This window comes from Physeter macrocephalus, unplaced genomic scaffold, assembly GCF_002837175.3.
Source record: "Physeter macrocephalus isolate SW-GA unplaced genomic scaffold, ASM283717v5 random_943, whole genome shotgun sequence".
In the NCBI taxonomy this organism is placed as follows: domain Eukaryota; kingdom Metazoa; phylum Chordata; class Mammalia; order Artiodactyla; family Physeteridae; genus Physeter; species Physeter macrocephalus.
This window is the reverse complement of record NW_021146692.1, coordinates 11,249-25,000: the sequence shown is the minus strand read 5'-3', so window position 1 is coordinate 25,000 and position 13,752 is coordinate 11,249. Positions and strand designations below refer to the sequence as shown.

The following is a 13,752-nucleotide window of genomic DNA, read 5'->3' as shown; positions in this document are numbered from 1 at the left end:
GGCTGGCTTTCCTTTGGGGTTGGGAGGAACCCCTTTCCTCAAGCACAGGCTGCCTGGACTTAGTGCTGGGGTCCAGGGCCCCAGAGCTTAGAATACTGCCCTGTAGTCCTAGAGGTGGGTCTGGCACCTTCTCAGGAGACAGAATAGGCCCTATATCAGTTTGGGTTGGGGGCGCTGGATCTAGTGTGTTCTGTTTTCATTAGGGGCAAGAGGGATGGGTTAATAGGAACTGAGCTTTCTTGGAGAAAGTGGGAAAAGAGGTTGCTTTCTCCTGAATGAAGTCAGTGAGTATGAATTGAACTTCCTCTAGCTAGTGGCAGGATGCTTAGGGCACGTGAGTCTTTAATAAGGGTGGTCTGTACTATCAGAAAGGAGCAAGGTGAAAATGGTAAGGGGCAGTGTCCAATGAGAGCTGCTGTGGAGCTGTGCTGTCCAATACGGTGGCCACCAGCTACACGTGATCAAATCTAAACTACTTTAAATGAAGTAAAATTAAAAATTCAGCTCCCCAGGCACACAAGCCACATTTCAAGAGCTTACTAGCCACACATGGCTAGTGGCTACCATATTGGACGTTCCTGTCATCACAGAACATTCTCTTGGGAGCACTGCTCTGCTCCTGGAACCTTTGTATTTTGCAGAGACATTTCAGACCAGTTATCTCCCAGATCTAAGTGAAAGGCCCATCTGGTAGCCTTAGTGGCAGGCCAGACAGGTTTTGCCCACACATCCTGGCTCTGTCTCTCGTAAGTTCTGTGACACTTAGCCTCACTGAGACTGGTCTGTAAAATGTGATTGGCTGTTTCTTAGGTGTGCAGGGATGTGTGATGGTCAAGGGAGATCATGCTGCTATAGTACTCTGCAGGATGCTGGCACAGCATAATCACTCTGTACATGGCAGCAGGCTTTACTATTTTACAGGTGAAAGGTGAGGGTGAAAGAGGCGAAGTGACATGGCCAAGGGCACCGAACTAATAAATGAAGGTCCAGAATGCCAACTCCCATCTCTTATCCTGCCTCTACTGCTCCTTCCATCCCTAATCTGTGCATGAGAGAAGCTGATACAGAGTGTGCTGAGGAGGAGGTGGCTGTCTGCAGGGTGGGCTCGGCCTAGGGCCAGGCAGGATCGTCCTGGGGCAGAAGAGCTGATGGATGTGAAGTCCACGGTTTCTTGGCTGGATGCAGGGGACCTGCTAGCCCCATCTTATTTAAAATCTCTCTCAGGCCTTGGAGTTTAGCTACTCCCCACATCCTTTCAAGCTCAAAACTCAGAAAAGTGCTTTGTTTGGGTCACACAGAAACCTGGAGCCTTGAGTGACCCATGAGATGGTTTCAGAGTGAAGCAGTTCTTGGGGCCTTCCAGGAAACACTGGCTCCTCCAGGAAGCCCACCTTGATTTTCTGATGTTTCCTTTCTCCCCCTCAGTTTTGTTCAAATTCCCAGAGCCTTCCCCATGGGAGGGATTGCAGCATGCTTCCTGTAGACCTGAGGTTCTTCCTCTTTTTTCGTGACAGGAACATTTCAGTTAAAGGCTAATGAAAGTAAAGATTGACTTTTTTCTCCATCCCCAGTTCAAAGACCCCTGAATTCCATCCATCAGGCCATAGAGATCATTTCTAGCCTCTTAATCTCCCCTCCTCCAGACTTAGCCCATTGTCTAGTCTTGGGACCCCTTGTGACCCCCAGGGTCTGGAACACAATAGGTGCCTGGCATGTGCCTTTGTGGGTTAAAAATAGGCCTTGCAGGTCCCCTCGAAGTGCAGACCTGCCCCAGCTTGGGGTAAGCCAGCTGGGACCAGATGCTTCCTGAAGGAGGGGACGACGCAGGTGCTGGAATGCCTCACACGGCCTCCTGCTTCCCAGCAGCTGCGTGAAGCTGGGCCTCAGCCTGCAGAGGAAGAAGCCGGTTCCAGGCTGCGGGGCTCAGAGGGGCCCTTTGGGCCTGGTTCACAATGGGCGACAGGGCTCCCATGCAGCCTGTTGAAGATGCCATGTGGCTTGCAAAGTCTGGGGCTCTGGTCCTGGCCCGTGGGCTACCAGGAGCATGTTCTTTGCCTCTTTGGCCCCAAATGGGCATGGCCGTGTGCCTCTCATCCCCAGCCATGTTTAGCTGAAGCTGTCCTGCTTGACAAATGGGCCATTTACTTCCTGCGCTGGAGCTGGAGTGGCCGGCCCCCGAAGAGAGACTATAATTAGCAGAGAAGAGTGGATGAGATTGCACGCTAGCATCAACAGTTAATTTTATACTCACATGGAAACATAAACTGATGTCCTCGGAGATGTAAATATCATTTGGAAATCTTGAAGTGCCTGGGAAGGGTATGCCGGCCTCTCCCCGTGCCTACTGCCCCTGGGACCCTTGAATGAGGAGCCCAGATCAGCGTGTGCTGTGTGCGAAGCCTCCTCGGGGACTGCCTGCTGGCCGCTGGGAGGGCTGGACCAGGAGACACGAACCTGTGATAGCTCAGTACACCGTGGTGCGGGAGTCCAGAGGTTTGGGTCTGCGTTTGCCACAGTAGCTTTCCTATGGCTTTAGTGGTCTGGAAATGTTGCAAGGCTGACTAGCAAGGAAAATGTGATCTTTTGTAACAGGAGGGAGATCAGACCAAAGGAAGTTTTGTTTCCTCCCGGCAAGGCTGTTCTGGAGTGTCCCCGGAGCTTATAAAAATAGAAGAAGCCACTGACTGCCTTTACTAAGAGGGCTGGGGTCAGTTCTGCTCAGAATGGAGGCCAATGAGAGCTCTGGTGTTTGGGAGATGGTTTATGGTACTTTAATCCAAAAGCATAGCCTCAAGCGGGGAGGAGGGAGGGGGACAGGCTAGGGCACTGAGAAGATGTCAGAGCCTGTGTCCATCCTGCCCAAGAAGAGCTTTTTTTTTTTTTTACAACAGGAAACATAGAACTCTCAAAAGTATATGGAATCAATCCTGAAAATATTAAGATGTTATCTTGTTGGTTCAGTGACAACCTGAGAATCGTACTTTCCACCAAGATAGAGGGTAAAGCCCCACCTCTGTTGCCCTCATGGCCTTGCATGTTGGCTGCACTCCTGCCTGGGCTCTGAAGATGTCAGCTCTTTGTGGGGTTCTTCTTTAACCGTCATCCCCAGCTCCGGGGTGGAAGGATCTCTGTGCTCTGTGTCTGGTGCAGGGTTAGGGTTGAGTGAGTGCTTTCTTGTAATTGCACTAATTCGGAAGGGAGGATTTGGCTCGCTAAAGCTGCTTGCCCTTGTTCTCAGAGGACCCGCAGGGCTTAGGCCAGCCTTGAACAATGATTTCACCATGTTCTGGGTTTTGGAGCATGAACTGACCAAATAACTCTGGTTAATCTTTCTCTATCAAAGGTAGATTTTATTTCCTGTGGTCCCCATTTTCCTATAGAGGCCTGTGTGTGTGAGTGTGTGTGTGTGTGTGTGTGTGTGTGTGTGTGTGTGTGTATGTGTATCCTGTCTTATAAATTTAAAAATTTACCCAACTGGGTAATTTGGATGACATCATTTCACTCACGGTTTTCCTGATATGGCCAACTTGTTAATAAGTGACTCACGGCCAAGTTTGTCAATGCCTTTCACACCTGTTGGCCCATGTGTGTTGGGAAGGCATTCCTTTTGGACCAGGGGAGTGGGTCTCAGTGGTCCCAGATTATCCTTTCAAACTAAGGGGCATGGCACTTAGCTGTGAAATACAGCAGAACCCTGGACCCAAGGGAGATGGCTTCCCAGTAATCCTCTGTTACCCAGTGTTTCTAAGTAAGGTTGGTCTGTTTGACTTTTGGCATCCCCGCCACTTGTCAAAGCTTAGGAGAAGCAGGCACTTCCCTTTACCCAGGACAGTCTTGGTGCTCTTTAGAAGGCAGTCAAGGGGATCTACTTTGAGGGCACATTGTAGCCAGTTTAAGGCGGGGGTGGACCAGGAGTAACTCGAGGAGTTCCGGATGTTGACACTGGGGTAGCTGTGCTCATGGCACATCTGGCCCACATCTTGTCTGTATTATCCCTCATTTCCTTTACTCAGGCCTTTGCTGACAGCACCGTGGCTTCCAGCTCCTCTCCCACACTGCCTCCTGCTCTGTGAAGTCTAGTGTATCTGCTCTCGGGAATGTGTGGCCCGGAAAGTCAGAATCCTTGGACGGGAAGGAGGCTGGGTAGACAGTGGCAGACTCAAACCCAAGGGGGTCTATTGGGAAGCCTGGCTTGCATCCATTTGACAGACATTGATTGTAAATGCCTGTTGTACTTCCTAAATGTCAGGACTGTTCTGGGCGCTGGCGATGCCCGAAATGGTCGAAAATCCCTCCTAGCGTGGAGCTTATGTTCTTGTGGGGAAGACAAGCAATTAAAAAATAAAACAAAAAATGTAGTATGTTAAATACTTGCAATTACAAAGGAAAAACATAAAACAGGAAAATGGGATCGGGAGTTTCAAGGAGAGGGATTTTCTACATTTAAACAAGATGACCCCAAAGGCCTCACTGAGCAGGTAACAATTGAGCAAACACGGGAAGGAGGTGAGGGAGGGAGCCATAGAGCCATATGGAGATCAGGAGGAAGAGCATTCCAGGCGGTGGGAACAGCCTGTGCAAAGGCCCTGGGGTGGCACACTTCATGTGTTTGACCAGTGGTGAGGAGCCCCATGCAGTTAAAGCAGAGTGAGGAAGTGGGGGGAGTGAAAAGTGAGCTCAGACAGGTTGTGTAGGCTGTGATTAGGGTTATGGCTTTTACTCTTGGCGCACAGAGTACCAGCCTGCCCTGATTAGGTTTCGCCTGTCACTCTGGTGTGGAGAACGGGCTGAAGGGGGCCAGTTAGAACACTATTGCGGATCCCAGTGCAATGTGGCAGTGCAGCCACAGACTCATCTGAGGGTTCGGAGTGATGTCAGCTGATAAGTCTCCCTGAAGATTTAGTATGAGAGTTTTCAGGCTGAGAGCAAAAAAGTGGTCCCCCAAGGGCCTTTTTTTGCCTGTTTTTTTCTGATGGGTTGTTACAGTGGTCACCTTTCCACCGTTAGGAAAGTTGATGATGAAGAATTCCCCGGAAAAGCCCTCCTGCTCCAACTTTCGGCCTTCCCGATAGTCTTTCTGAAGATAAATTCCATGTTTATGGTGCTGAGTGAAATGCCCATCTCCCTGAGCAGTTCTGAAATTTCCCTTGGTGACCTGCCTGTGTAATACGCATCCCAGGGGCCCCAGGCTTTCAGACTTAAGAGTGTTTCCAGTTTCCTTATCTCACGAAAGCCTTGCAAAAACCTGGGGGGTGAGCAGGGCAGAAATGATAAACTTCAGCCATTTTTCAGATGAGAACACAGACTCATGTGGTCCAATGCCTATCCGACACCCGGGGTTAGCAAGTGGAACAGCTGGGAGTCGAACCCAGGTTCTCTGACCCTCTAGCCAGTGGCATTTTCCCTGACTCACCAGTACCTTCTTCTAAAGCAGCATTTCCAAATAGGGTCTGTATTAGTTTGCTAGGGCTGCCATAACAAAGTGCCACAGACTGGGTGGCTTAAACAACAGAGATTTGTTGTCTTGCAGTTCTGGAGGCCAGAAGTCCAAGATGAAGGTGTGGGCAGAGTTGGTTTTCTCTGAGGCCTCTCTCTTTGGGTTTGTAGATGGCTGTCTTCTCCGTGTGTCTTCACATGGTCTTGTCTCTGTGTGTGTCTGTATCCTAATCTCCTCTTCTTCTAAGGACAACATTTGTATTAGATTAAGGCCTAGTCATAGGACCTCATTTTAACTTAATTACCTCTTTAAAGCCTCAATCTCCAAGTACAGTCCCATTCTGAGGTCCTGGGGGTTAGGGCTTCAGCATGTGAATTTGGGGGGACACAGTTCAGCCCATAACAGGTTCCCTCACATCCAGTCACCTGAGGTGAGCCCCTCTAACGGCAGACACCACGGCCCTCAGACGAGCCCTTTGTAGGAAGATCATGTGACTGCCAGTCCTTCTCCTCTCTCACTCCTCGCTTTCTTGCTGCAGCTGATCGGGGGCCTGGTCCTGTCAGTGGGGATCTATGCAGAGGTCGAGAGGCAGAAATACAAAACCCTGGAAAGTGCCTTTCTGGCCCCGGCCATCATCCTCATCCTCCTGGGGGTTGTCATGTTCATCGTGTCCTTCATCGGCGTGCTGGCTTCCCTTCGCGACAACCTGTGCCTTCTCCAAGCGGTGAGTCCGTCCCACGCACCCCTCAGCCGCTGGTGGTGGTGGGGTCCTTGGCGTCCCCAGGAGAGCTGGGGAGAGCACCCCTGGGCCCTTGGGCATCCCAGTTATTCAGTCCTTGCCTCAAACCAGCTCTTTTAGAGGGTTTCCTGGGTCAGCCTGTCTGTGCACGTTGGCCCGAGAGTGCCCAGCCGCCTCCACTTCTGCGTAGAAAGGCTGATTTGAATACTGTTCTTCTTACTTAAACCCTGTGTCGGTCTGGACTGTCGGTTGGAGGTGGGAGAAAGCACACTCAAATGACAGCAAGCTAAACCAAGAAAAGTTGGTGGTGGTGAGTCAGTAGCTCATGTAACCAGCAAGCCCGTACTGGGTCCGGGGGTATAGACGGTGCCCTCAGGCTCTCTCTCTTGCCACCTCCCAGCTGGACGCCCGATGCTGTTCTCAGGCTCTCTTTGCAGTGGTGGCCCGCAGCCTCAGGCCAACAGTCCTTATGGTTCTTGATTCTGGGGAATCTTTCCTGGTAACTCTGGCCAAGGTCCTAGGACTCTGATGGGCCTGCTTGGCCAAGTGCCTGCCCTGGGGTCGGGGGGGGTCCACCCCCCTACCCCCCTTACTGGCAGGAGATGGATGGCTCCCCAAAGTGGGGGGTGCCGGGTAGGAGGATCTGTTTTCTCTGCATCCACGTGTGTGTTTGACCTCATTGTCGCCCTCACACGGGAAGCCCCTAAAAGCCCCTATGAGGATAGTCTTGATGCTGGAAGTTATTGACATCAGTTTGGACAATGCCTGTTTCTGTGATAAAGGGGGGTGTATCCTCTAAGCCTCAGGCATCCCCTCACCCACCCTGGGGGTCTGGGAAGCCACTGTGGAGAGCCTCTGCAGGCAGAGCTGGAAATGCTGCGCAGCCTGCCCAGCACGCCAGGCCTGTCCCCTCTGGGTCAGCCAGAGCGAGGACCAGCTCTGCTTGTGGTGGGGGGTGGGTGGAGGGGATTGTGCTTCTCCACCTAGACCCTGCTGAGGACCCCTGGGACAAACCTTGATAACAGTCTGGCTGGGACAGCTGAGTCACTCTTCCTGACCACTAGCTCCAGCGACAGGCTTTCCCGGGAATGTCTCTCCACATTCTGTGTCCTCACAGGAGGAAGGGGCGAAAGGCCCAGGAGCCGCTAAGAGCTCCGACAGAGATGATTCTCCTTATTGCGCTTGACCTCGGAGCAGATGGCACTTCCCCTTCCCCTCTAGGTGAATCTCTGAATTTTGTTTTCCAGTTTATGTACATCCTTGGGATTTGCCTCATAATCGAGCTCATTGGTGGCGTGGTGGCCTTGATCTTCCGGAACCAGGTGGGCCTCTGGCGCATTTATCAGCCATGTGTATGCTAGTCACCCACTGGGTGTGTGCCCAGGGCTGCAAACTGGGGGTGCAGCAGAGAGCTGGGCAGATAATCCCTCGTGGAACATCCATTGGGCTGGGGGGACGGGCACTGAACAGGTAAACCGGAGAACAAGAAAACAAAACAGGCTGATAGCAGAGTGCCTGGGGTGGAGGTGGGGAGGATGCTGCTGAAAAGGAGCCAACCAGCTAAGGCTCAGAGGGAACAGAGGTCCAGGCGGAGGGAGCCACTGAGGCAGAAGGGAGCTTGGCGGGTTTGTGCACAGTGTGGAGGCCGCTTGGCTGAAACAGGTGAGTGATGGGGAGGGGGTAGAAGGTGAAGTTGGAAGGGCTGGCCAGGGCAGATCAGGTAGGGCCTTGGATTTTTGTTTTAAAGGCATTAGGAAACCTTTGGAGAGTTTTATGCTGGAAAGTGATGTGATCTGATTCACATTTTACTTGCTGCTGAATGGAGAGAGTGGACAGTAGGGAGACCAACTGGGTGGGCCTTAACCACAGGCATGTCTACACCCTTGGAATCCAGGGTCTTCTTCCTGTTTTATGATGGAAGGGGAGATTCCCATCATATTGATGGAGTCATTGAGGCACAGAGAGGTTAAGAAGCCCTCCTAAGAGCACACAGGAAGATGGAGGCAGCTCAGGGATGCTTTCCAATCTTTTCTTCAGTTCTTTTTTTCTCCCCTGCCCTAGCTTTATGGGGAATAATTGACAAATAAAACTGTGATATATTTAAACTGTACAGTGTGATGATTTTGATATATGTATATACTGTGAAAGGATTACCACAATCAAGTTAATTAATACACCCATCACCTCAAATAGTTAACTTTTTTTTTTTTTGGTGAGAATACTTAAGATCTGTTCCCTTAGCGAATTTCAAATGTATAATACAGTATTATTAACTATAGTCAGCATGCTGTACATTAGATCCTCGAGCTTATTCATTTTATAACTGGAAGTTTGTACCATTGACCAACATCTCCATATTTCGCCCACCTCCTATCCTCTGGCAACCACTTTTCTACTCGCTGGTTCTATGAGTTTGACTTTTTTTTTTTTTTAGACTCCACATATAAGTGACACCATATAGTGTTTGTCTTTCTCTGTCTGACTTATTTCACCTAGTATAACACCCTCGAGTTTCACCCATATTGTCACAAGTGGCAGGTTTTCCTTCTTTTTTATGGCTGAATAATATTCCATTATATATACATTTTATATATATATATACATATATATACACACACACACAATGGAGAATATATGTATATCTATATACCTACATATCTGTATCTCTCTCTATATATGTATATATCTCACATCTTTATCCATTCATCTGGCAACAGACCCTTAGGTTGTTTCCATATCTTGGCAATTGTGAATCATACTGCAGTGAACATGAGAGTTCTTTTCCTGGCAGATAACTCTGTGAGATAGTAATTTCATTTCCTTTGGATATATACCCGCAAGTGGGATTGTACCACATATGGTAGTTCTATTTTTAATTTTTTGAGGAATCATCATACTGTTTTCCATAATGATTATACCAATTTACACTCCCATCAACAGCGTACAAAGGTTCCCTTTTCTCCTCAACAGCATTTGTCTCTCATTTTTTGATAATAGACATTCCAACAGGAGTGAGATAATATCTCATTGTGGTTTCAGTTTGCATTTCCCTGATGTTTAGTGATGTTGAGCATATTTTCATATACCTGTTGGCCATTTGTATGTCTTTTCTGGAAAAATATCTATTCAGGTTCTCTGCCTGTTTTTTACTCAGATTACAGTTGACCCTTGAACAACATGGGTTTGAAATGTGTATGTCCACTTATACACAGATTTTTTTCAATAAATATAGTACCTGTATTTCATTTTACGGATCTTTGAATAACTAAATGTGAGGAAAAGTTTATGTTTGGTTAGAGATCACAATATGTGGAGTCAAAAGAACTAGGGTTTGAGTCCTCATTCTATTTAAGCTGTTTTAGCTTCCTGCCCTTGGGTGAGATATTTATCATTTCCTTTGTTTTTGAGGCAGAAATAGCAGTATGCAGATTTTCAACTGTGTTGGGTGTTGGCATCCCTAATCCCTGCAATGTTCAAGGGTCAACTGTATTTGTCCTTTTTGCTTTTCAGTTGTAAGAGTTCCGTGTATATTTTGGATATTAACCTCTTATCAGATATATGGTTTACAAATATTTTCAGTTTGCCTTTTTACTTTTTTGATTATTTTGCTGTGCAGAAACTTTTTTGTTTGATGTAGTCCCACTTATTTATTTTTGCTATAGGCGACATTGCCTATATGTTTGATGTCAGATCCAAAAAGTCACTGCTAAGACCAATGTCAAGGAGTTTTTCCCTATATTTTCTTCTAGGAGTTAGTTCTACAATTTCAGGTCTTATATTTAAGTCTTTCATTCGTTTTGAGTTGATTTTTGTCTATGGTATAAGATAAGGGTCTAATTTCATTCTTTAGCATGTGGATTTCCAGTTTTCTCAACACCATTTATTAAAGAGATTGTCCTTTCCCTGTTGTATATTCTTGGCATCTTTGCTGGAAATTAGTTGACCATATATGTGTGGGTTTATTTCCAGGCTCTCTATTCTGTTCCATGGACCTATGTATCCATTTTTATGTCAACACCATACTGTTTTGGTAACTATAGCTTTGCAATATTGAAATCATGAAGAGTGATGCCTCCAGCTTTGTTCTTCTTGCTCAAGATTGCTTTGGCTGTTGGGGTTTGTTGTGGTTCCATATGAATTTGAGGATTTTTTTTTCTATTTCTGTGAAAGATGCCATCTGAATTTTGATAGGGGATTGCATTGAATCTGTAGATTGCCTTGTCCCATTGGTTGTCTTCCCAATCTAGTTTTGCTACCTGTTCCTTCCTTTTTCTCTTTTCTACTTTTCAGACCATCTGCTCTGGGCTGGCAGTTCCAGGGTATTGGTTCATTTTTCAGCAGCCTTGAGGGGAGAGAGATGTTTATTCCATTTGCGAATGGGGATGCTTTTTTGTGCAGCCAGCAGGGCTCCTGGCCAGCCCACAGCTTTCCAGAGTTATGAGTGCTTTACTGACTGGAGCCCAGGTCCAGGCCAGGGTTAGCAGCATCAGTGGTTTAATAAACAATCCCCTAAGTGAACAGCAGTTCTGGTTTCCCAGGTGCTTTCACAAAGGCGGTTGACTTATTTTCCAGTGCCGGGTAGGTCAACAGGGGCTGTGAAACCACTCCTTTCCAGGGAGAGAACTGAGCTAAGACGAAACCTCCAGAGACCCTTAGTCCTTACAGCTGAGGATGCCGTGGGCCTGAGGTCAGGGGTGAGAGTTTCCATTATCCCCAAACCCTGAGGGCACCATGGGGTGAAGTGTGTTCCTTCCCCTTGGATGGGTTGTCCCCTTCATGGGGCCCTGTCAGGGGAAGGTCTCAGTGTGCAACCCAGGAAGGACCTTCACCTTCAGGGCTCTCAGCTCTTTGGAGGCTCATGATGGGCTGTGCTGTCATATGCCCATGATACATAACTCAAAAAATTTAAAAATGAGATACAAAACTAAGTGCAGTAAGATCTCCACAATGAAAAAAATAGGCCTGGAAAAATCTGGAAGGAAATAGAAATATTAACATATTAATTCATATCTCCTCTGAGGGATGGGACTCTTTTTTTCCCTAGCTCCCAAATTTTCTTTTTATTTTTTTATAATCAAGGGGGAAAATACCATATAAAGAAAAATAATGTCCCTGCCAACTGTAATGCCATGCGATTTTGTAAAACAAGAAATGGGCCAATGGCGAGGATAGGGAAGGAGCAGCCTGGCTGTTGATGGTGGCAGAAGTGGGCAGCGTACGATGGAGGAAGAGGTGAGGCACAGTCAAGGTCAGGTTCCGGGAGGAGGTGAGTGCCCAACTCCAGTTCTTCTTCACCAAGAGGAGAAGACAGATTTCTCTGAATCAACAATGTAACAAGTTCAGTCTCCAGCCCTGCAGGCTGCCTCTTAACTCTAAGAATCCACTTGTGACAAATAAGGACAAGTCATCAGGCTAATAACTTCACACAGGGCTCTCAGGAAGGTGCACAGACCATGGCCACTGCCAGGCAGCAAAAGATAAACAGACTCCCGAGTGTAAGGAAGAAACTCTCCATCAACCGCTGCCCCTGGATGAGGTTTCTGCTGCCAGGCATGACCCAGTAGTTAGACTGAAGCAGCTTTTCTGCTTGTGCAGGGTCGAGTGGCCATGCGTTGGAGAGCTGGGTGCAGAGCTGATGGCCCCGAGGGCCCGGGCATTAGAAGCAGGGGAAGTGCAGCATCTTGAACCCAGTGGGGGGCAGAGAATCTGAATGACCTCCACAGCTGTCTGGGTCTCACCGCTTTTGACCTGCCATCACCCCAGCTTGTCCCGAGCCTCTCTGGAGGGTGTTGGGGGTTTTGGAGGTGGGCAGCTCCTGCCCGTGTGTTCCCAGCCAGGCAGGGCTGAGCAGGGGCACCCAGAGGGCACTGGGCTGTAGCTGGTACGTCTTTACCCATTCCCGACCTCCTTCCCTCTACCACCAGAACAGTCAGGGGAGCGACCACCTTCCTGGCCTTGATCAGAGGGTGCTGTGGTCACACCCAACACCAGGCCATGGAATGATGGGCAGCACCCAGCCCGTTTATCATGGCACTGCCACTAGCGGGCTCTGGGTGTGACCATGAGGTCAGGGCAGGGAGAAAGGAGACAGCATGGCCTGCTTGACTGAGCATCTGAGCATATATATATCCTTCCCACCCAGAAGAAAGTAGAGAAAGTTCTGCACTGTTGTGGACAGATTCCCACAGCTGGTGCCTCCCACTGTGGGAGTGAGAGCTGGAGCCCCAAACACCTGGGAGACCAAAGCATAACCCTCCCCCACCATGGGGATTAATCCTGTGACCTGCAGCCGGGTATTCCAGAGAACCTTGCAAAGTTTGCACCTCTTTCTTTCTCACTCCCTGGGTTCCTGTCAACCCTTGGTTGTCTGATGGGGCCCATCTCAGGGCTGGAGCAGAGGCTGGGGTCTGGAGGCAACGAGGATGAATCCCCACCTTCTGGGGGTACTGAGGGGAGCCCAGATATGCTGGCTCAGCCCAGGCACTAAGGGAGGAAGGAAGTCCTAGGCTGAGCACCCGCCTCTGCGTTATGAGAGCTGAGCTGCCAGCTATTGGGCCTCCCCAGCGTGGGCCTCAGAAGCGGACATGAAGCGATGGAAGCCGGCTGGCAGCCTGCAGGAAACTAGGACAGCTCCGTCCCTGGATGCCTGGTGGGGGGCTCTGGCTGTCAGCCCTTCCACTCCTGCCTTTCTGCTCCTTGGCCTCCCATCCTGGGGGAGCTGCTGCCCCATGCCCCCCACCACTCCAGTTCCTCATTTATTTAGGCTCAAAAAAAAAAAAGGCTTCACTGATATTTAATTCACTCATTTAAAGTGTACATTCAGATATGAGCAACCATCGCCACTGTCGATTTTAGAACATTTTCATGACCTCCAGAAGAAATCTGACATCCCTTAGCTATTCTCCTCATTCATTTAAAAACTCTCCAAGTGCCTCCACTGAGAGCAGCGATGCAGGGGCTTCAGATATCTTTAAAACTAGATTAAAAGAAAGAACTAGAAAGGGCAGTTCTTTGTAGCTTGAGTCTGGTAGCTTGAACAATGTGCTCTGAAAATCCCATGGCCTTTGATGTTTGCTTACTCTTTGCTTAATTTAGCCCGGGCCACGTGCCTCTGAGGCCATGCCAGCCATTAGTGAAAGGTGGTTTTCTAGTCCTCATTGGAGCTGCCCCTGCTGTGTGACCTGGTTTAGAGCAGGGTGGGGCTGGCACTGTGTGCATTTGGCCTCTGGATGCAGCAGAGGAAGCCAGAATTCTCTTTTCCCTTCCACGCTCCCACAGGGCACGTCCTCTCAGTGGCTCCCCCAGTCCCTCAGAACGTTGTGGGATATAGCACCGTGCTTTACAGTTAATTAGAGTTAATTAATGACCTGTACGACCTCCACCCCCACAGGAACCACCCAAGCATTCTACACGTCTCTCTGGCGCGGGCATGCACACGCACATGCGCAGTGCCGAAGGCAGGGCACACGTGCAAGAACCAGCACAACCAGGGGCTTCCCTGGTGGTGCAGTGCTTGAGAGTCCGCCTGCCGATACAGGGGACACGGGTTCGTGCCCCGGTCTGGGAGGATCCCACA

At 49.1% G+C, this 13,752-nt stretch overlaps 1 protein-coding gene across 1 annotated transcript in view; it reads left to right on the top strand.

The window, feature by feature from the left end:
• Positions 1-5,506: 5,506 nt before the first annotated feature.
• LOC102992004 (tetraspanin-15) overlaps positions 5,507-13,752 on the top strand; it is an 18,364-nt gene continuing 10,118 nt past the window's right edge. Inside the window, exons 1-3 of the mRNA XM_028486946.2 lie at positions 5,507-5,599; positions 5,976-6,161; positions 7,424-7,498. Coding sequence (XP_028342747.1) covers positions 6,096-6,161; positions 7,424-7,498 — 141 coding nt within the window. The 5' untranslated portion in view covers positions 5,507-5,599; positions 5,976-6,095. The remainder of the gene's footprint in view (positions 5,600-5,975; positions 6,162-7,423; positions 7,499-13,752) is intronic.